The sequence below is a fragment of the Rana temporaria genome, chromosome 13 (genome assembly GCF_905171775.1).
Source record: "Rana temporaria chromosome 13, aRanTem1.1, whole genome shotgun sequence".
NCBI lineage: Eukaryota > Metazoa > Chordata > Amphibia > Anura > Ranidae > Rana > Rana temporaria.
The window spans coordinates 60,073,050-60,097,169 of NC_053501.1; the positions used below are offsets into that span (position 1 = coordinate 60,073,050).

Consider the following 24,120-nt stretch of genomic DNA (forward strand, 5'->3'; position numbering starts at 1 on the left):
GATCTTAAATTCATAGTTGCCTACTGGAGAGGCTCTAACAATATCCCCAATAAGATATCAGCCTTACCATTCCTTGACTAAGGTCGATACGAGGTGATAAAATTGATCCTGGAAAAAGAGAGACTAAAGTGCTTGTGTAGAAGATAATCTCTTTGCAGAACAAATTAATTCCAAATGTTTATTATCAGTAAGAACAGTTACAGGATGATTAGCCCCTTCCAGGAGATGCCTCCATTCGGAGCTTCTGGTTCTTTCAGGGGAGAAATGACTGATTGCTGTTCTTACAAAGTATGAACAGCGATCTGTCATTTCCCCTAGTCGGTCCCATCCCCTCTTCAGTTGGAACACACTTTAGGGAACACAATTAACCCCTTGATCGCCCCCCTAGTGTTAACCCCTCCACTGGCAGTGACATTTTTACATTAATCAGTGCATTTTTATAGCACTGATCTCTGTAAAATTGTCAATGGTCCCAAAAATGTCAGATTTGTCCACCATAATGTTGCCGTCCCAATAAAAATCACAGATCGCTGCCATTACTAGTAAAAGAAAAAAAAAACAATAATTCTATACCCTATTTTGTAGACGCTATAACTTTTGCGCAAACCAATCAATATACGCTTATTGTAATTTGTTTTACCAAAAATTTGTCGAAGAATACATATCGGCCTAAACTGAGGAAATTATTTATTTATTTATTTTTTAAATTGGATATTTATTATAGCAAAAAGTAAAAGATATTGTGTGTTTTTTTTTTGTTTGTTTTATATTGTCGCTGTTCTTTTTGTGATCAAATACCACCAAAAGAATGCTCTATTTGTGGGGAAAAGATGCAAATTTTGTTTGGGTACAAAGACGCACGACCGCGCAATTGTCATTTAAAGCGACGCAGTGCCAAATTGTAAAACGTGCTCTGGTCAGGAAGAGGGTAAAATCTTCCGGGGATGAAGCAGTTAAAGTACCCCCCAAGCCATGGAGTCCAGCATAACAGAGGAATTTCACGTCCCTTGGTAATACATTTAATATGGATGACAAAATTAGACAGAGAATAAATGTTATTTTCTTAGTAAATCAATGGGGCGATAGAGTTTGGAGTTTATTTGTTTATACACCACTAACATCTGTCGCAGCAATTGTAATTCTCAGAGTCCCCACAATATAGACCTATGTCTTCCAAATGTCTTCTCTCTTGCTCCCGAGTAGAAATGGATCGAATAGCATCAACCTGCTTAGGTGTCAGGAGTGTTAAAATCCAGAGAAATTTTTGGATCCTTCTGAACAAACTGACTAGCAAAGAAACATTACCATTACATCCAAACTTCCCATTCCCCCATTCCTTTCTGTAAATTGCTGATCAATTTGGATACATAATTGGATGAAAGATTCAAGATCATTAGGAGTCTCTACTCTGGTGAGCTTGTCTATTACCTATTCAGAGAGTCCTTGAAGGAACTGACTTTTTTGTGCTGTTGTATTCCAAGTGACATCTGCTATCAACATCAGAATTCAGCTGTGTACTCAGCAATGTAAAAATGTACCCTGCTGCATACTGCAACTTTACTTTGGCAGAAGAACACCGTTTGTTATTATCAAAAACATGATTTATCGTGGCAACAAAAATTTCCAAATTATTCAGTTACGCCATCTTCTTCTACATAAGAGGAAGCCCAAGCTAGGGCTTCCTAGATTAGGAGGTTGATAACAAATAATACCTTTATTCTTCTCCAAAGTAAATGCAACATTGGCCAAGTAACCCCCTGTAATAACAGTGGTCTCCATTCAATTTGAGTGGTTGCGGCATATGCGCGCTAGCATTATCTTGGGAGCACAAGTCCAACAAATTGTCTCTGCAAAGCATGGATTTCATTCCGTTGCCCTTTCACCATACTTTCTAGTTTGGAAAATTGTTCTTGGTAGGTAACACCAAACTCTTGCAGCTCTGCAATTTGCTGCATGAAATGGGCAACATTTGATATAGCAGCCTAAATGTTTGGGCCAGATTATTCTGTCAGTCGGTCTCAGACTAGTAGCTATAGCAGTAAAGTAGCTCCCATCGACTAGCAGGATATATATATACAAGCAGGTCACCCTAGTGGATGACGCAGGCTCAACTGAGGTGTGGGGGTCTAAGCACTAACCAGTATTCACTAAAGCTCCTGATGGTGGCAAAGGGTTTTGCTGCATGTTAGTATCAGTTCACAGTCCTCAGGATTTCCCCACTAAGAGGTGAACAAGCCAGAGTCCAGTAGCAGATATAGCAGGTAAGGATCAACAGAAGTGTAGTCAGTAACAACACAAGGATTGGTAACAAGTGGTTGCAGGTTGGGGTCAAGCGAAAGCATAGTTACGGAACAAGCCAAAGGTCAGTAACCGATATGGAGGGAAACATGAGAGAGAGCAAATGTTCAAGAGAAACGGCACAGGGCAAGGTTGTCACACAAGGTAAATCAGATGGGGAGCTGTCCAGCATCTCCGATGGTCAGCAAGAAGAGAACACCACCAGATAAGGTGGGACATAGAATGTGAGGACACCCAACTAGAAATCCACAGCACGGCTAATATGGAACCTACCAAGCATGATAGATGTCAATCCATTGTGGGGTCAGGCCACTTATTGTGGTGAGTGCTAGTTGGGCTATTTGTGTTGTCTGGAGATAAGTAATTAAATTGGGGATTCCCAAATCTCCCTTACATTTGAGAATATATAACGTTTACCTGTTAATTCTAGGGTGTGTGTTGCCCCATAAAAAATTAAGAATTTTATTTTGAAGCTTCATCAACTTCAACTCCCTTCATTAAAAGGTTAAAATGTATGATAGACAATAGACTCGTGAATATTTGCAAATTTTTCCTTGATACCTTTATGTTGCTCCATCTTCTGTAAATGTCCTCAGGTAGCTCTGTTTGCATTAGGTATATGTCATAAGTCTGTAGTTTATAGATTTATATTTGTAAGCTTTTACTTTGAGAGAGATTACCAAAGTGCTCATAATGCTAAAACTGGCCATATTTCTCCATCCACAATAAACGGCATGGATTGATGATGCTCCCACTGCGATTGGCGGTCAGAATGCCTGAACAGTGCTTGCATAAGTTTGGATCCCCCAGTTTTTCAAAAGATGAATGTCAGGCAGAGTGGTTCATTGGGAACCGGCAAAAATGTGCTCAGTGTATGGCTTTTGACTTCAGAGACTGTTTGTTTTTTTTTGTTTATTGTTGGCTTTACATGGATGTTGATTGTCTTATAATACAGCTCTGGCAGATTTGTGTGTCGTCATGGCTTCATGTATTAACACAGAACCACTGCAAGAGGTAAAGAACTGGGGTCCCTGTAGAATCCCTGTAGGGAATTATAGAAATCTTGTCAAACGTACACAACATTGTCAATGTGTCTGTTTATTGATTGTGTGATCTGCTTCTTTCAGAAACGTGCACACAGTAGTTTAGAATCTGAACTTTAGATATTGCTTTCATTGGCTCTAATGTGGCAAATTCATTAATGACTGCACCTAGACGTGAGAAAAATCAGACTAGCCATAGACAGATGTCTTCCCAGGAACTCGGTCTACATAATATTTGCCTGATGTCTTTAGCACTGGTACTAGCAGCTTTTTCTCATGCAACCTACCAATGGATTGAAGTAGCGGGCATACAGCAATGGGTAGCCCTAACTTGTCCTATGCTCATTTGAGAATATCAGCAATTAATATGATATCATAACGCTTAGCTCATGAGTGAGTGGCTGTCATTCGTACATATGGACATCCAGTCAAGGGGTGTAGGTTAAAGAGAAACGCAAACATTCCAAAAAAAAAATTCTGCATTTGTCATAATATTGGATTTTTCAGTACTAGAGATTCCAAAAGTTTGTGATTAAAAAGAAAATTTGAGAATCTCCAGTGACAGCAAGGTTAAACATGTTTGTGTAACTCCTACAGGCTCTGGAGAGAGGTGTAGGCCCTGTGGCAGGTACGCAGCTGGGCGAGTCACCAGTCTGGTCCCCGGCCGATCAGTAACCTTTACACATGCTGTAACATCATCCGGATGTCTTGTTTTGTTTGCAGCTTCCAAATCTTAATAACTCTCCCCCTCTCTCTTTTTCTGATCTCCCTCCCTGCCTCCCTCAGGCTGTTTGTGGTTCTGACTTGATGATTATTTCACTTATTTATTTTTTTATCTGATTAACTGACACATCGGGATCAAGACAGACAGAGGCCCCCTGAGGCTACACAACAATTTAATTTAAAGAAAAGTAAGGAGGTTTGCTATACACGCCACATTTAATGGTTGTGTTATCAGGCAAAGAAAAATTGCCTACCTCTCTACAGGGGGGACAGAGTTTATCCTAAGGACCCGCAGTTTAAGGAAATTGATAATGGCTGCAAGGTAATTTGCTGTTAAAGTTTTTTTTTTTCACTCTCATTAATATTACATTTCCTCCTATAATTACAGGCTGTGTTATTCACCAATTAAACTCTTGAGCACTGTTGCTTATTTCTCCGCTGGACAATTTCATGGTTGGGAGAAATCGTAGAATTAGGGGTACAAATAAATGGGCAGTGATTTTATCATTAATTACATGCGCATATTCATATTCTGGAACTGTCACATATATGTTTTAATAAGTTTTATTTTATCTCTATAGGAGTAGAATTCATGTGATAACTGGCTTTAAAACAATGAGTTTTACTATTGTTACATATTAATCTTTTGTTTGCAAAAAGGTGTATGAAATGCAATCAGTGTGTGGTCTCCTCCTGCTTGACAAAAGTCGATTGGTTAAGCTACTTCTATCAAAGAAACATGTTGAAAAAAATTCCATCAATCAGCCGCTGCAGCCAATGCAGCAAATCAGCAGGTGCCGCTGTCGGAATACAATGCCCCACTGATTTCTTCATCTACCGCTGGCTGAATGAAAAAAAAAAACTAACCATAAAAAGCCAGTTTGGTCTCTTTTTTACATGCCTTCCATAGGCTGTCTGGAAGTCTTTTGTAAAATAAACCTATTGTTTAGTGCGTTCCTAGCATGTACATAGCAAAAAATACACCCCAAAATACATTCTGCTACTCCTCCTGAGTATGGCGATACCACATGTGTGAGACTTTTACACAGCCTGGCCACATACAGAGGCCTAGCATGCAAGGAACATCATCAGGTGCACATACCAAGAATTTCACCCCAAAATACATTCTGCTGAGCAAAGGGTAAACAAAAGATTACCTGTGGTTTTAGTAGCGCTGTTGTCCACAGGAGGAAAGCACTGGTCCAGGCAGCAGGCAGGGACTTGGTTAGCAAAAGCGAACGCAATTGTTCAGGCAACAGGCAGGAATACTGTCCATAGTCAGTACAGGCAGCAGGCAGGGAAACTGTCCATATACAGTCCAGGGTCAGTGCAGGCAGAGATTGTCAGCAGTGCCAAAATATTGGTCCTGGTAGTAGACAGGAACATGGTCCATGTGGTGTGGTCAGTTCATGTGACAGGCAGACGCATGATGGCATAGGTCCTACAGGCAGCAGGCAGAAGTAGGGCCTAATTCAGGACAGAATGGGGACTGGGGTAGAGGCTTCTCCCACCCAAATCTTTTTGAAGCCTCAGAGTCTCCAGACCCTAATCTAGGAATAAGAAAACAAACAAAAAATTCTGGAGGCCCTCACATATGTGAGGCCCCTGTGTTATGAATCACACTAGTCCAGTGGCAGGGTACAAGATCAGTCCAAGAGGCAGGCAAAAAGCATGGTCAAACAGTCCAGGGTCAGTTCCAGATCTGACTAAGCATCTATCCATGATGTGAAACATGTTGGCCTTTTGTCCCCTGTGTCCACTTCCTACTATTGATTGCAGTGTTGCATGAATTTTTGGATGTCATACAGCTTTGGATTTTATCGTTTGTTTGTTTGTTTATTTTATTTCAATAAATCAGAGTGCGACAGTCCAGGATAATTTCTTTTTTCCATGGATCAGCACAGCATAGGTCGCAGGGCTTGGAGCGGTACTTTTTTTTCCCATCAGTTCCAGATCAGGCAGAGGTTTGTACAGAATCGGTAGGCAGAAGCATGGTGGAATGATAAGCCAGGGTCAGTTCCAGATCAGGCAGAGGTGTAAACAGAATCGATAGGCAGAAGCGTGGTTGAATAACAAGCCAGGGTCAGTTACAGAGAAAACAGAGGCTTTACCATACTTTACTAATAATTTAGTGAAGTATTGTAACGGTGGAAACAGTCAACTATGTAGAGGTCTGGTTGGGAAGGACATTGGGCACAATGATAAGTGGTGTCTCTTCTCACTCCTCCTTTGGTGCACACCCAGCATTTTTTATGATGTTTTTGGTCTGGGAGAGATTTTATCAGGAAAGTGGCATTCGGAGAGTCTGCTAATCACATCGGATTGAATGTTTTCTGGTTGGCCGTTTGGGAATATAAGGGCTCTGGTGATTTCCTCCTTGTAGCCAAGGAAGGGTTTGGGTCTTTCAGTGGAGTTGCGATAGATGATATAGCTGCTGTATATGGCCAAATTAAACAAATAAATTGAAACTTTTTTATACCACTGGTATGTTCGTCTTGTGGCAAGGTAGGGTTCGAGCATTTGGTCGTTAAAGTCGACACCCCCCATGAACATATTGTTTAAGTGGATACATGTTAGCTTTTGTATTGGGCCATTCCTCCTGGTGATCTCAACGAATGTATTGTTGTGGATCGAAGAAAGCATGTAGATATCCCTTCTGTCCCTCTACTTCACAGCCAGAATTTTCTCATTCTGTAAACTTGCCGTCTCCCCTCTTCTTAACTTCTTGTTGATGAGGCTTTTAGGAAAGCCATTCCGGTTCTTCCTTTTGGTGCTGCATACTTGAGTGTTCTTTCTGTGATGGTTGCGGAACAGGGGCAAACTTGTATAAAAGTTATCTACGTATAAATTGTAGCCTTTCTCCAGGAGTGGGTTTATGAGTTCCCAAATGACTTTCCCACTTGATCCCATGTAGTCTGGGCAATTAGGGGGATGCAGCTGGGTGTTCTTCCCTTCGTATACCATGAAGGCATATGTATACCCTGTGGCTCGGTCACACAATTTATACAGCTTCACCCCATAGTGGGCCCTTTTGGTGGGAATAAATTGTTTTAAGCCCAGCCTGCCAGAAAATTTGATAAGGGACTCATCCACACATATGTGTTGGTCTGCAGTAAACAACTGGGGGAAGATTTCAGAAAAATAATTTAGTAGTGGCCGAATTTTATAAAGTTTATCAAAATGTGGGTCATTTCGGGGAGGGCACTGGCTTTTTATCATTATAGTGTAGGAATCATATCTGGTTCTGGGCATTACTGAGGAAAAGATGGGCATGTGGTGGATGGGGCGGGATGACCAGTATGAATGTAATTCATTTTTTTTTGTTAGTCCCATACAGAATGTGAGGCCCAATTTATTTATTTTTAACTCCTCCACTGTTAGGCTCTTCACTCGTAGGGACGGGCATAATAGGACGTTGGGTTACTGCTATGAATTGTTGTGCGTACAGATTGCACTGGGCCACAATTGATGCAAGCATGTACTCAGTAAAAGTTTTATGGAAAAAGTCTATTGGTGAAAAATTTTCTGTGTCTACCTGGACTCCTGGCTGGGCAGTGAAAGGGGGAATGTTAGCTTCTCCTGAATTAGGAGGAAGCCACAAGGGGTTCTGAAGGGAATAGGGAAGGCTGGCATGGGACCTAACCCTTTGAGACTGAGGTGACACCCCACTGGTAAGTGGCCTTTCCTGCCTCCTCACCAAAACGCCTTTTTCTGGCGGGCGGACTCTCATCCTTATCTGAGGCTGTCCGTGTTCCACTGCTTACGATAGGCTCGTAGTCAACATCAGACTCAGACTCAGAATCTGAATTTGAGGAGGAATCTGAAGCGTTAAACTCCCATTGGCTGCAAGAATATTGTACGCCTCCTCGGCTGAAAATAATCTTCTAGACATTGTTGGTGATGACATAAGGCACTGATTACACGTGGCACTGATTACACGTGGCACTGATTACACGTGGCACTGATTACACGTGGCACTGATTACACGTGGCACTGATTACACGTGGCACTGATGACAGATGGCACTAATACGTGCCACTAATGACACATGAAACTGGTGACACTGAAACGTGGCACCGATGACAGGTGGCACCAATGACAGGTGGCACTGACTGGTTGCACTGATGACAGATTGCACTGACTTGTTGCACTGATGACAGATGGCACTGACAGATGGCGGGGAATGAGGAAACAGGAAGATGTCCAGGGACGCCCTCCCGGCAATTGTGCGCCACGCTGTAGTCGTCTTTCAACTGCAGCGCGGGCGCAAAGTGGTTAAAGTGGTTGTAAACCCTTACAAACCACTTTTTACTATAGCTACAGTGGATACCTCCTAAACTTGCATGGTTTACGAGATATCCCCTGTATCAGACGTCATTGGCTTCCGTGCAGTGACGTCATCACGGCTCTGGCCAATCACAGCGCGAAGCCCGCGATACCCTTAAATAACTCCAGGAGACATGTCGCTGGGCAGAGCAATGTGCCAGCACCGCTGCGGGGGCTTCGATCTATGGTGAGTATTTCATAATGAGCTAGTATGCTATGAATACTAGCTCATTATGCCTTTGTCTTGCAGGTTTTTATTTATTTATTGGGTTTACAACCACTTTAAGCTGCAGCTAGTCTCACCAGATGTCAAAATACCTGAACAATGACTGCATCTGATTGGATGCAGTCTCTATATGGTGGACAATTTTTTACCCAGCTAATTTTGTATTACCTGGTGTGTTTTCTATTAGTTGTTAACATTGTACATCATGTGGAATCTTAAAGTGGAGTTTCCATCCCAATTTTTTTTTTTCATTATTGTGCTCATTAGACCTAAAAAAGTAAAAAAAAAAACTCATCTAGAAATGCCTGTTGCTATGCGGTCCCACGAAATCTGCCTTTGAAACCACCTAGGATTCTGACATCATCTCCCTCTAATGCTCCTGGGAAATGTGTGTAATCATTTCCCAGGATGCAGTGCGCTGTCCAATTATCACTCCCCATCCAAGACTTCCAGGAAGTAAGTGCTTGTAGGCTTCACAATGCCCACAAGCAAAATGAAAACGGTGTAGACATAGTTTTATAAACTATCTTTTTTGAATATCTATGCGGATCGGCGGCGGATTGTAAAATAGTAAGTGACCGGATTTATATTATAAAAACGCAGGATGAAAGGACATACATTTAAAAAATGCTAATTGTGGTTGGAACTCCGCTTAAGCACAAGGCAAGCAATCCCACAGCATAGTCTGGAATATTTTTCCCTTTTTGAGTTTGCTCAATCGGCGTCTCCTGTGACTCCATCAAGTATAGCCGCCTTATGGGCCAACATGCAAATATGTTTGCTGACTGAACACAGGGGTAGTTCTGACTTTTCCTCCAGAATGTTTGACGAAGTGTCTCACAGGTTCTTAATTGATGAGTTTGTTCCTGAGGAGCCTCAGTCAGCTAAAATTGCTCCCAGGCTAAAAGATATCATGTTGGCTCTTATCGGTACTATGCACTTCCCATTTAAATGGAGTAGCCTGCAGTGTTAGGACAAAGTCTTGTCATAGGACAAATTGGTTCAGTGTCTAAACAACCAATTCACCCGACACCCAAGAACAGGTTACCTCTGGTGTTGTGAAAACCCTTCTTCTCACTGTTAAGGAAGATCATCACAACTGATGCCAACCTGAATTGCTGGGGAGGAGTCCTGGACTCCTTATCAGTGCAGGGAAATTGAGCACTGGAGCAATTCCATCTCCAGTCAACATGCTGGACATCTGTTTGACTTTCATTACTGGACATTTTGTCCACAATCATGTCAATCAATCAGGATCTAATCGCACAGTGTCTCAGTAGTGAGAAACTACCTCAACTGCCAGTGCAGAGACCCGGGAAAGTCGTTCCTACACCTGGAAGTCAATTAGGACCTGGCTCACAGGCATGGGATGCCAGATGTGGACCTTCAGGTTCAATAACATACTGGTCAGTTTGTCTCCAGAGCCAGGGATCCTTTGATCTGTACATCATGATCATACAGCTTTCCTTCTATGAATCTCATTCCTCACCTACTCCACCGGATCGAAGACATTCCAGTGATACCAATTGCTCAGTATTGGCCTAGGCGGATGCAGTACTCTGACCTGATAAATCTTTTAGTAGACACTTTGTGGGCCCTTCCAAATTGACTGACTGTATCTTAAGTTCTGGTTTGCCACCCTGCTTCAGTCACTAACTTTACAGGCACGACGAGGGGAACACCCAAGTGCTGATGATGCAGTCTCCTTACCAACAGATGTGACCACAATCACGGCGGTCAATATAAGCCCAGGTTGTTTAAAGTCTCCCTAAAGACTCGTGGCTGAAGCTGGTTGTATGCAGTAGATCGAGCACTCAATAGTATCTCAGGGAAATGAAAACATAGAGAATTCCATAATGTATACTGCGATAAAATGATTTAATAAAAAAGTGGTATTGCACTTAAAAAAGTAGATAGATATGCGCGGTGTATGTAAATACAAGTGTGGTATCTCTCGGCGTCTCCTCCGCTGAGTTAGTCTGCAGTTTCGCTGGGTTTCCGTATGGAGAAGCGTAATGTCGTCGGGAACTCAGGCCACACCCTACGCGTTTCGTCACTAGTGGACGTCATCTGGGATTGGCTGCTGCCAAAGTGCAATACCACTTTTTTATTAAATCATTTTATCGCAGTATACACTATGGAATTCTCTTTGTTTTCATTTCCCTGAGATACGATTTGAGTGCTCGATCTACTGCATACAACCAGCTTCAGCCACTAGTCTTTAGGGAGACTTTAAACACTCTGGGCTTATATTGACCGCCGTGATTGTGGTCACATCTGTTGGTAAGGAGACTGCATCATCAGCACTTGGGTGTTCCCCTTGGTGGAAGGAGTGTGCTTTCTGGCTTTTCCACAAATTTTTTGTTTACTTATAGGAAGAAGTTCCGGGATTTATACACATTTATTTGTGATTTATGGGACTCATTCACTATATATTGGATTGTAAAATTCACTTATTTATTTAACAGTTTATATTCACTTTACTGTCATTTTACACGTTTGTCTCTGGAGCATTGCTATTCACATACGATTTCCCTTGTACATGCATGTTAATTGTTTCTTAACTTTTCAATGGAGTTTTTGGTGTTATCAATATATTGTTTTAGTGCTGTACCTTATATTATAACACAGTCTTATACAGGAAATAAACCATTTGGGTCTTGTACAAGGATAAGGCATAAAGTAAACAAAACAGAGTGCCATGAGCGTTTACGTTTAATGGTTAAAAGCAAAGCCATATAGGTAACCACAAAATCGGGGTTTGACTTGGCATTATTACAAATTTACCACCACTTCAACACATCTATCCTCCATATAGTGGTGGCCTTTACAAATGTTACTGTAGACCAACCTGTTGGCACAATGTGCTGGTGGGTTCAGTCTACAGTGACATTTTGCAAAGTACACAGTCCCATAAAATTCTACGTTCCTGGGGCTGGAGATAAAGGGGCGGTGGGAGGCAGCTTCTTGGAACTCTGCAGGCCTGTAATGTGCAGGCACAGCCTGGATGTAAGCAAAAACCAAGGGTCATGGCTGTTTGCAGGTAAGTATGCATCTATGGAGGGAGAGGATGAGTCACTGTAAGCCAGTGCAAAGGGGCAAACAGGCCAAGTGCACTTTGTTTTAAAGTGCAACCATCCATAAAAAAACTGTCAGGTTTTTATTCTCTGTCTGCATCCCTTTCTATATGTTCATTGTCACCAGGACAAATAATTGGTGTAATTCAGAATTTACAGTTGCGATAGGAACAAGAAGGAAAAGAGAATATTCCAATGGGGACACCCATTTCAGTTTTAGGAGGGCATTTAGGATAGGAAGTTAAAGGAGTTGTAAAGGCAGAAGTTTTTTTTTTTTTTTTTTATCTTAATGCATTCTATGCATTGAAGTGATTGTAAAGTTTCTCTCCCTTTTTTTTATAACAAACATGTTATACTTTCCTCCTCTGTGCAGTTGGTTTTGCTTGGGTCCCTCTTCGCTGCTCCAGACCCCTCCCTCCTGTCGATTGCCCCCACAACAAAGAGCTTGCTATGTGGGCACCTGAGCCGAGTCACAGCCATGTGTGTCCATTCAGATGCAGGGCCCGGCCCCGCCTCTTCCCTGATTGGCTAACTGACTATGATTGACAGCCGCTGGAGCCAATGGTGCCGCTGCTGTGTCTCAGCCAATCAGGAGGAGAGTCCTGGACCGCTAAGAATCATGGACATCGCTGGAGAAAGATTGGGGCTCAGATAAGTAATTAGGGGGTGCTGGGGAGGCTGCTACACATAGCAAGCTGCTTAAAGCGGTAGTTCACCCAAAAATCAAGTTTCTGCAGTTAGATCCATCATACTGCTGACATCTGCAGTATCTGACATCTACAATCCCCGCTCGGAGGCATAGAAGAATTACTGCTATAACGATAAGTACCAAAAAAAAAAAAAAGACCAGCATACTGCAGATGTCAGCATTATGCTGGATCTAACTGCAGAAAGTTGATTTTTGGGTGAACTCCCGCTTTAATATGGGGGCTCTCGGAAGGAGGAAGGGGCCAGGAACTTCAGCTGAAAGTACAACGTTTGTTATTTTTAAAGCAAAAAATAAATAAACTTTACAATCACTTTAAGGAAAATCTTCAGCGGGAAAAAAACTGGACAGGACCATTCAAAACCCAAAAAAGCATTGGTCTTGGATAGATTTTATTAATAGTGTATGCAGCTTGCGGAGTTGTTCTTCGCCACTTAAATTTCTTTATGTACTTTTTTTTTTTTGGTGTTTTTTGTGTTTTTTTTACTCGGACTGTATGTGATCATTTGTCATTATCATTAAAGTTAATCAGGAAAGGTTTCACCTGGTATTTTCTCATGGATGTTATTATTCTTCTAGGAAAAGGAGTGCGTAGATGCTGTATCTGTTGGAGCCATCCTGTCTGACTACCAGCGTGTTCGAGTAGAAAATGTGTAAGAATTTTGTTTGTGCTTGTGGGTGTTGCTTTAATTGCCTAATTATTGTGAGTTAGAATCTTGTGGTATATCTCTTTGCACAGATTAATTGTACAGTGTGAAAATATATTGTACTTTGGGACAATAAGTAGCAGTAGGAACTTATTGCAGTAGCAAGTGTAACACCAAGGAAAAGAAAATGGTAATATTGCTGATATGTAGTGCATACAGATGTGATTGGTTGAAGCTGCTGATGATTTAATAGCCAGCAATTTAAGCACAGATGCAGGCAGAGCACACCATTGAAACCAGATGCCGTTTTATAACAGAGGTGACAAGAAAAAAAGTTCACAGGCTTAGTGCAATAAAAACTACACATTTATAGGATAACAAAAGTGTGAAGTGTGAGGTTTAATTGTAGGCCCAATCTTAATGGTCAGTGGTGAGGGCAATGATGGAAGGCAGCACTCACCAGGACCCTGCTTGATCTTTACGGTGTTCTCGTAAGTGGCTTCAAGGGGTGCTTCATGTCATGTCACAAATAATCCCAATGCTGGGTATGGTGAGATTGAGTTCCTTACAGGGTGGATTTGGTTTAAATCAAGTCAATTTTAAATCCTGATTTAAATCGCTAGTAAAAAGGCTTGATTTTAATCATAATTTTATCATAATTTTTAAAGAGCAACTGTCATTTCTGTCCTGCAGTGGCTCCTCCTCTGACCCGCTGTTGACTCACAGACAGTCCCAGTCACTTTAATGGAACGGCTGGTGACACAACATGTAAATTGGTTGAGAAGGGAGTAAGTGGGGGGATTGGGGATGGTCTAAGTGAAGACAAGATGGTAAGGGGTTACTTTAGGCAACAGTAAATGACCTCTCAAGGTCATTTACTGTTGCCTAAAGTAACCCCTTACCATCTTGTCTTCACTTAGACCATCCCCAATCCCCCCACTTACTCCCTTCTCAACCAATTTACATGTTGTTATGGTTACAGCAACAGTACCATCATTCGATGAGTGACCTATTATAGATACCCAATATACTTCGGATATCTATCTACTAGTGATATTACTTGCATTTCCCAATTCCCCCTCCCCTTTTCATTTTTGACATGGTGACACAACAAGGTGAGGGGTGTGGCGGCAGCAGGTGAGTGGATGCCCGCTAACAGGCGCTGCCATGATGGATCTGAAATGACAGGTGCTCTTTAAATGTAAGGAATCGTTCTTACTGGTAGTCAGAATCTTTAACCACTTCAGCCCCGAAAGTATTTGCCCCCTTTCTGACCAGGCCATTTTTTGCAATACTTCAGTCAGCCTACCCTGTGAAAATTCACTTTGAAAGTGTACATGCTCTACTCCTTTAGCAAATAATGGCCACTGTGTTTCTTTGCCTGTATATAGTGTCAAGAAAGCCTTTCTAGATTAGGTTTTGAGAAGAGATGTTACATGCAGCAGTATCTGTATGAAATTCTGATATAGAAACGCAGATTATACACTGTTTGACATTTGCTGCCTGTCCTGTACAGGTGTCAACGCCTTGGTCTGCAGCCATTGGCTTATCTCTGGCGAAGGAAGCAGGAGGACCTTTTGGATGAAATGATATCCAGTGGTTTGCAAGCCATACTCATCAAGGTAGCTGCGTTTGGTAAGAGGGAGCGGTCAATGGGAGATAAGATAACACGTTTATCTTGTGCTGTAGCTTTGTCAAAATACTGACCTCTGACGATGAAGTCCGTCACTGTAAAACCAATTACTTGTTGCAGGAAAATAGTACTACAATGGTTGACAGTCTTTTAGGGTTAATGAAAATAGAGGTAGTTGCGCGCTAATATGTTATGCAATGTAAAACTTAGAAAAACATATAGTAGTGATTACTTTTTACTGCAGCTGTCACTAATGTGCTCCCACAGAAATCAATAAAAAACAATATAGGTGTGACAGCGCTGTAAAAGTGAAATAAACAATTATGGTGATAAACACTGATATTGCAGTAATATGAAAAAAGTCCAAAAACATAAAATGAATGAATCCACGTTGTGCAAAACAAAAACAAGCTTGTGTGATGTCTTCAGACAACCTTCATGAATGGAGTGCTCCCACCACCTCATGCAATGCTCGCTCACCTCCTTTAAACGATCCTGCAAGGGGTCAAACACCAATAAAAATTCCACAAGGAAAACACTGCGCTCGACAAAAATATAAATGATATGTGTTAAAAGAATAATGAATAATAAGCTGCCAGTACCAAAAAATTGTGATACAAAAATTAATAAGACATATGTAATATACAGTACAGCGCTCAAAAGAAGTTGAAAAAAGGATCTAATGTGAATAGATCTTAAAAGTAGTTCTATTAGCTGGTGAATAATGAGAGTTGAATCTCACAATATCAGATTATAGTAAAAAACAAGTATATGTCACACAAAAGAAACCAAAAGTGAAAAAAAGGAAAGCAAAAATAAGAAGAAAAAAGTCCCACTACATTTGATATATAGAAAAACATAAAAAATCCATCCTTATGGAATAATTCAGTCTTTATAAGGTTAATCCAAGTGATCATCCAAAAAGTAGGTAGAAAGATAGAGTGAACTTCATCCACCAGGAAGGCACCCAGAAGTGGTAATGCAGTCTCCTTACCCTATCAATGTGACCACTATTACAGTGGTCTCAGCAAGCGTGGGGATTTTAGGTCTCCCTCTGGACCCTCTATGGAATGTCTGAGGCGGTGTCTGTTATCTCGAGTGATCAGAGAAAAAGAGAGACCATAGGATAATACCATAAAGTAAAGATTTATTAGGCCAAGTAGCTATGCACTTACAAGACCGTAGATGTCAAGTTGCGATATGAACAGATCCAAATCTGATGGCACAGCGGCTTCTCCTCCTCACGTTTGTGTGTACTCCATGCTTCCTTGTCTGGAACGGCGTGATGACGTTGAATCTGCAAGCCACACCTACACGTTTCGTCACCACGGACGTCGTCTGGGATTGGAAATGCGAAAGGAGAAGCCGCCGTGCCTCCATCAGATTTGGATCTGTTCATAACGCAACTTGACATCTACGGTCTTGTAATTACCACTTCTGGGTGCCTTCCTGGTGGATGAAGTTCGCTCTATATTTCTACCTACTTTTTGGATGATCACTTGGAATAACCTTATAAAGACTAAATTATTCCATAAGGATGGATATTTTATGTTTTTCTATATATCAAATGTAGTGGGACCATTTTCCTCTTTTTTTGCTTTCCTTTTTTTCACTTTTGGTTTCTTTTGTGTCACAAGGGGTCAAATACGCCTTGCACCCTGTGCAAACATTCCCTCCCAGGGATCGTCTGAAAAACTTGGTGGCTCAAAGGATGAAAGTAATCAAAAGCAAGTAGGTACTCCTTCCACTTGTGCTGCTTCAAACTTTAAATCCACAATGACTGCCGGTATGTTCAGCAACACATGAAAAAAATGAGAGAAAGTGCCTCCTATAGTGCAGTATCCGAGGGGTTAAAAATGAAACCACTCCAGCTAGCATTGAACTCACATTTTAATGAAATTTTAAAAGCTCCGTAGTAGTAGTCCACCACCAGGCTACACATCTCTTAGGGTTACCTAACATCATTTATGTTGGACTGTTGTGCAGTCCCAACACAAAACAAGGTCATTTGCCTAATTTTGCTGGAAAAAGTACTGCATGTACGACTTTTTTTAAAAGGAAAGTAAAGTTATTTTTCACCCCTAATCATGTTTACCTAGGTGGATGCAGCATAGGTCCCCCCCAGCTGCCTCTACACTGAGAACCGAGCGATCGAACATCGCTGATGGCTTGGTTCTCACAGCTCCCTGAGCAGAGAGCTGCTGCCTGTCAGCAGCTCTCCGCTATGCCCCCCCCCCCCCGAGCTCATTGGAGTGCTGAGCTGTGGAGAAGCAGGGAGTGGCTGTCGAACCGCTAAGAGCCTAAGACGAGCATCAGTCCAGGCACCAGGTGGATCCACACTTTGAGAGAGTGGGTAACCGCTCAAAGAGAACCAGGTAATCTGATTCCTGTGGTCTGAGCCAAGGGTGCAGGCAGTGCAATCAAAATGCAGGTTAGGATGAAGGAAAAAAGCTGGGACAGCCGCACTCCAAAAAAGCTATGAAGAAGCACTAAGGCATAGTGCGAAACGTCAGCTTTTCTTTTGTTGTGCTGTTTTTTGCTGTGGCATGTATTTTGTGATTTTTAATTAAAGGAGGAGTTTTTTTGGAGTGCGGCTTACCCAGCTTTTTTCCTTCATCCTAACCTGGATCCACACTTTGTCGTGATGACGCAGTGCCTGAACTGATTCCAGTGACGTCATCAGAAAGTGGACTTCAGATCGCTCTCTGCTGAAAACGGGTTGCAGGAGTGCAAAATTATTGGAATCCTGTGACTCATAGAAGAAGCTCAGCCAAACCATCTCCGGCTTGACTTCTCCTTTTAAGTGTCGTGTGTCCAGACACAATCTACCTCATCACAACGAACCTGTAATGAAAAAAAGAATATGCCGGAATCGGCGCATAGGTATGTTTCTCCCAGCACACAATATCGAGCGTGCGTTCACCGTGGCTTGCTGTGTGAACGAGCCCTCAAGGACCTCATCGAAGCATTATTTGTATGCAAACTAATTTAATTAAACATATAACAAAGTCACAATACAATATAAGAAAAACAATCCTCTTAAATATAAACCTTTTATGGTGTTCCAGTGTCCTGAGTAAGGCTGGTCATACATTATACAATTGTTTTGTACAATTTTCCTTTAGATTTACCAAAAGCATATAATATGACGTCAAACTTAAACACTTTACATTTTTATGCAATCAGGCAGGTCCTTGCACTACATAATTGAGGGTAGGGTTGTCCCGATACCGATACCAGTATCGGTATCGGGACCGATACCGAGTATTTGCGCTAGTACTCGTACTCGCGCAAATACTCCCGATACCAAAATAGAATACTTTTTTTTTTTTTTTTTTTTTTACATCGAGCACAAATTGGATGGCACCATTGGATGGCACTGATAGGTGGCACTGGCATTGATTGAATGGCACTCATAAATGGATGGCACTGATAGGTGGCACTGGCATTGATTGGGTGGCACTGATGAGATGCACTAATAAGCTGCCTCCCTGTGATCACTCCTTCAATGATATGTAGTTTTCCAGTACCGTATGCTAAAAAACAGCCCCACACCATGATGTACCAGTTCTTCATAATTCTAAAGAAAATATCTTTGGTCTGTATTGTGGTTTGAAAACAGTCACATGACATTAAAAAAAAGTATCGGTATTCGGTATCGGCGACTACTTGAAAAAAAGTATCGGTACTTGTACTCGGTCCTAAAAAAGTGGTATCGGGACAACCCTAATTGAGGGTGAAGAAAATTATATAATGTAAGGCAGATCATAGATTATGCACTTTCCGTAACTTCTACCACAGTTGAAAGGAAAGAATATTGCTCGAATACCTCCTGTAGCGCTATTCTGTTCTGCCTGCGGGGAGCCTTCCCTGCTGGTAGAACACAATGATCCGTGTTCCCGGCTATAGCTGATGGTACTAATTATTTTGGAAAAACCTGATGGGCTGATTGTACACAAGTTGATCAATAGATCGACTTGTGTACAACCAGGGTGCCCATACAAATCGAAATTCCCCCAGTCCCTGCTGAACTGGCCGAATTCCAATCCATGTATGGCCACCGTAAAACCATTTGCTACCCCAACATTTTATATTCCTGATATGTGCCTGCTGTACCATGTACTTGAAAAAGTACATGGTAGTTTTTGTATTGCTTCCTTTGTGTGAAATCCCTGGTGTTCCTGTCAGTCCCTCTGCTTTCCTATCATAAACTGGCCACACTAAGCAGGAGAACACATCGTGGTCAGTTCTCTAGCTATGCTGGGAACTCAGCCTGCTCTCTTCTGATGATTAGACTTGTCCTGACACCCCCCAGCCCACAGCCTGTCACTGGGAAGCTCAGTGTCCTGCTGCTTCTCCTCCCCCAGCTCTTATCAATCTGAGAACAGAGGGAATGTGCTCACTTATAATGCCCCCCACCATGGGAGAAGAAGACAATGGCCCGGCAGGAGGGATTCCCACATTAACACTGTCTGTGTTGATGGGGAAATCAAGCGAATTTGCTCTGTGTATGGCCGACTAAGTAAACTAGGAGCTCTCCTTCATGTGTGAGTTGGGATGAAGTGGAGAAGGCAATAAGAAGACGCAGTTCAGCTCCCTGAGTCGTCCCCCGCCCCAAACTGCACCTCCCAAGTTGCAAAGGCAGTGAATGGGGGTGCTCACATGCCTCGATTGCGATGCTTTGCTTTAAGCTTGCAGCAAAAATGAAATGATGATTGCTTCTGTTGCATTTTGTGGACAGTACCACCTCTGATCGTCCCCCAAGCTAGGACATGCCGCAGTCGTGTGCAGTTCACATGGTTGCAGCGCATTGCTGCGGCATTTACAGGGTTAAAGTCGGTAGTGTAAAGGTTTACTATGTTCACCCTTCATCAACTGTCAAATTCCTTTTTAAAAAGCGATCTGAGCACAATCACTTTTCAGAAGCATGGCAGTTTATAAGCCAGTATAAATTTTGCCTCAAATCTTTTGTCAGTTTGTAGCATTGTTAACAATTGACAAAAAAAATAAGAGATTCCCTACCCTGGAAAGAGGGGTTTATGCAAGAGTGAACATATGCAGCTCAATATTATAAAACCTGTTGTGTAGTATTATACTACTACTACTAGCAGTGCAGTGTGTCTATATATGACTGTTCAGTAGTCACCAGAGTATGACCCAGTACACTGTTAATGTAACTGACCTGGTCAGACACTCCACCTCCCTTTCTCTGCAATACAAGGCAGTATGAGGACAATGGTCTCAGATACTCTGCCTGCATAGAACACTGGAGTGGGAGAAAGGGAAGATATGTGTTAACTGAAAGAATTGGGTATAATAATATATCTTCCTGCAAAGAATCAGTTGCAGATCATAATATGAGGGAGTACAGGACTATAAAAAGATAAAATAGGTGTGAAGCTTCAACTAGCCTTTACATTCGTTATTTTTTCCATGCAGGATTAGACCCTGAAAAGCACCTTGGGAAGACATTGGAAGAGATGAGGCCCTATCTGAAACAGGTAATGTATTATTTTTTGCTGATTGCAGTTTAATATACACTCCCCGTACACTTTATTAGGCACACCTTGCTAGTATTGGGTTGGACCCACTTTTGCCTTCAGAACTGCCTTAATTACTCATGGCATGGATTCTACAAGGTGTTGGAAACGATCCTCAGAGATTTTTGTCCATATTCACATGATAGCATCAAGCATTTGCTGCAGATTTGTCGGCTGCACATCCATGGTGCGAATCTCCTGTTCCACCACATCCCAAATGTGCTTTATTTGATTGGGATCTGGTGATTGTGGGGACCATTGGAGTAATGTGAACTCATTGTCATGTTCAAAAAAGCAGTGGTGAGATGATTTGTGCTTTGTGACATAGTGCATTAACCTGCTGGAAGTAGCCATCAGAAGATGGGTTCACTGTAGTCATAAAGGGATGGACTTGGTCAGCAACTATATGGGACGGATGTTACTGGCGCAAATGGAAAAAAGTTTGTTCTATATTGAATGGTTTGCTGCAATCAAAAAGTGCAAGTCGCTCTGTGGTGGCTTGCCCAAAATGTAGTTGATATAGTATAAGGATTGCGCTACCCTGGTAGGTGACCTACATCTACCTAATCATGTGCCATAAACCAAATTAGCACCTATAAATATCACCTTGTGCTATTCCACCACAAGTTTACTAATGAGTGACAATCCACCAAAATGTACACAATTATTCTTCTAAGAAGACTATGTATGTATATATGAAAAGGCACATAAATTTACCATACTTGTGTTAGTATATCAAAATTAGTGCTCTTTAAATCTTTAAACACGTGCGCTACCCTATTCCGGGTTCACAAAAAATATAAATATTGTGTTACTAAACCACAATTAATATGGTGAAAATAATAACAAATATTGATAAAAAGTATATGTAAAGGAGGATTCCTAAATTAGTCATCTTCTCTTTAACGGCTTAACGACCGCCGCATGTACATATACGTCGGCAAAATAGCATGAACAGGCAGAACGACTTGCCCGCACGTCGCTGCCTTTCCGCGGGTCGGGGGTCCGCTCGGGACCCCCCTGTTACATGCGGCGGTCGGTAAGCCTCAGGGAGCGATCGGGGATGAGGACGCCGCTATTCGTTTCTAGCCGCCCCCTCGCGATCGCTCCCCGGAGCTGAACAACGGGGAGAGCCGTATGTAAACACGGCTTCCCCGTGCTTCACTGTGGCGGCGTCATCGATCGTGTGATCCCTTTTATAGGGAGACACGATCGATGACGTCAGACCTACAGACACACCCCCCTACAGTTGTAAACACACACTAGGTGAAACATAACTCCTCCAGCGCCCCCTGTGGTTAACTCCCAAACTGCAACTGTAATTTTCACAATAAAAAATGCAATTTAAAATGCATTTTTTTGCTGTGAAAATGACAATGGTCCCAAAAATGTGTCAAAATTGTCCGAAGTGTCCGCCATAATGTCGCAGTCACGAAAAAAATCGCTGATCGCCGCCATTAGTAGTAAAAAAAAAAAAATGCAATAAAACTATCCCCTATTTTGTAAACGCTATACATTTTGCGCAAACCAATCGATAAACGCTTATTGCTATTTTTTTTACCAAAAATAGGTAGAAGAATACGTATCGGCCTAAACTGAGGAAAAAAAAAATTATATATGTTTTTGGGGGATATTTATTATAGCAAAAAGTAAAAAATATTGCATTTTTTTCAAAATTGTCGCTCTATTTTTGTTTATAGCGCAAAAAATAAAAACCGCAGAGGTGATCAAATACCACCAAAAGAAAGCAATATTTGTAGGAAAAAAAGGACGTCAATTTTGTTTGGGAGCCACGTCGCACGACCGTGCAATTGTCTGTTAAAGCGACGCAGTGCCGAATCGCAAAACCTGGCCTGGGCATTTAGCTGCCTAAAGGTCCGGGGCTTAAGTGGTTAATAGAAAAGTCCCAATGTGATAACCAGGTGCTCCTAAACAATAGATATTCTTCCTGTGAAGTGTTCAAATGCAACGTGATTTCACCACTTTCACCACCGTTAAAAATGGCCACTCACCAGATCCTATTCAATGAATGCCTTTGGTTCATTCCCACCAAGCCTGCTTCTGACGGGACATCACACCGATCGAAAGAAAGGCCCTGGGAGAACAGAATAGAGAAATGCATATTCCCTCATATGTTTGCATACACGGCTGGAGAAGCTTGGTGCCGGCATACAGGCACACTAAATTGTGAGTGCAATATATGCTTTGTATTTTAAACCAATAAATTCTTTTATCTACTACACTATGATGGGCATCCTTTCCCTGTGAGCTTTTATAGAGAAAGAATGGCCATAATAACATACTCAAGATACCTGACTGTTGTGGTGACGCAAAATAGGAGTGGTTATCCTGGGAATGAACCAAAGGCATTTATTGAATAGGATCTGGTGAGTGGCCATTTTTAACGGTGATGGGAAGATCACGGAAGTGGTGAAATCACATTGCATTTGAACACTTCACAGGAAGAATATCTATTGTTTAGGAGCACCTGGTTATCACATTGGGACTTTTCTATTAAAGAGAAGAGGATTCATTTAGGAATCCTCCTTTACATATACTTTTTATCAATATTTGTTATTATTTTCACCATATTAATTGTGGTTTAGAAACACAATATTTATATTTTTTGTAAACCCGGAATAGGGTAGCACACGTGTTTAAAGAGCACTAATTTTGATATACTAACACAAGTATGGTAAATTTATGTGCCTTTTCATATATACATACATAGTCTTCTAAGAAGAATAATTGTATAATTTTTGGTGGATTGTCACTCATTAGTAAACTTGTGGTGGAATAGCACAAGGTGATGGTCAGCAACTATACTCAGGTAGGCCATTGCCTTTAAATGATGCTCAGTTGGAACTTAGAGGTCCAAAGTGTGCCAAGAAAATATCCCCCACACCATTACACCCCCAGCCTGAACCCTTGATAAAAGGCAGGATGGATCCATGTTTTCATGTTTACACAGAATTCTAACCCGAGGATCTGAAAGTCGCAGCTTAAATGGAGACTCATCAGACCAGGCAACATTTTTACATTCTTCTATTGTCCAATTTGAATGAGTTAATGAATTGAATTGTAGCGTCAGTTTCCTGTTCTTAGCTGACAGTTGTACCAGTTCTGCTGCTTTAGCCCATCTGCTTCAAGGTTTTATGTATTGCACATTCAGAGTTGGTATTCGGCATACCTTGGTTGTAACAAGTGGTTATTTGTTACTGTTGCCTTGCTATCATCTGACATCAATAAGGCTTTTTTGGCCACACAATTGCCTCTCACTGGATATTTTCTCTTTTTTGGACCAGTCTCTGTAAACCCTGAAAATCCCAGTAGATCAGCAGTTTTTTAAATACTCAGAACGAACATCCATGCGTTCCAAATGGAGGCACACTTTGGACCTCTAAGTTCCAACTGTTCAAAGTCACTTAAATCCCCTTTCTTCCCCATTCTATTGCTCGTTTTGAACTTCAGCAAGTCGTCTTCACCACTTCTAAATGCATTGAGTTGCTGCCATGTGATTGCCTGATTAGCAGTTTGTGTTGCCAAGCAATTCAACAGGTGTACTAAAAAGTGTCCGGTGAGTGTAATATTTGCTTATGGATAGTGTTTTCTACCTATAGAGATGAGGTGCTTGTTGCCCTATTTGGAAAATGTTGTTTGGATCAGGTGATGGTCCTCATGTCCTGGGACAGCTGCACACCACTCATCAACTAACCATTCTCTATGGACATGGAAAGAGACTTTAAGAACACAAATGGCCTTTGTTGTTACAGCTCTCTGCTCTGTATGGTGTCCATGTGTGTGGAGAAGGAGGAGAATATGAGACCCTCACCTTGGACTGCCCCCTCTTTTCAAAAGAGATTGTTGTGTAAGTTTATTCTCACTATAAACATCTTACGTG

The 24,120-nt window shown here is 41.7% G+C and overlaps 1 protein-coding gene across 3 annotated transcripts in view; it reads left to right on the plus strand.

Moving 5' to 3' along the window:
- DPH6 (diphthamine biosynthesis 6) overlaps positions 1-24,120 on the plus strand; it is a 143,050-nt gene that overhangs the window by 29,992 nt on the left and 88,938 nt on the right. For all 3 annotated transcript variants that reach the window (XM_040333225.1, XM_040333224.1, XM_040333223.1), the window contains exons 4-7: positions 12,979-13,052; positions 14,563-14,681; positions 20,119-20,180; positions 23,993-24,087. In XM_040333225.1, the coding sequence (XP_040189159.1) occupies positions 12,979-13,052; positions 14,563-14,681; positions 20,119-20,180; positions 23,993-24,087 (350 nt within the window). The remainder of the gene's footprint in view (positions 1-12,978; positions 13,053-14,562; positions 14,682-20,118; positions 20,181-23,992; positions 24,088-24,120) is intronic.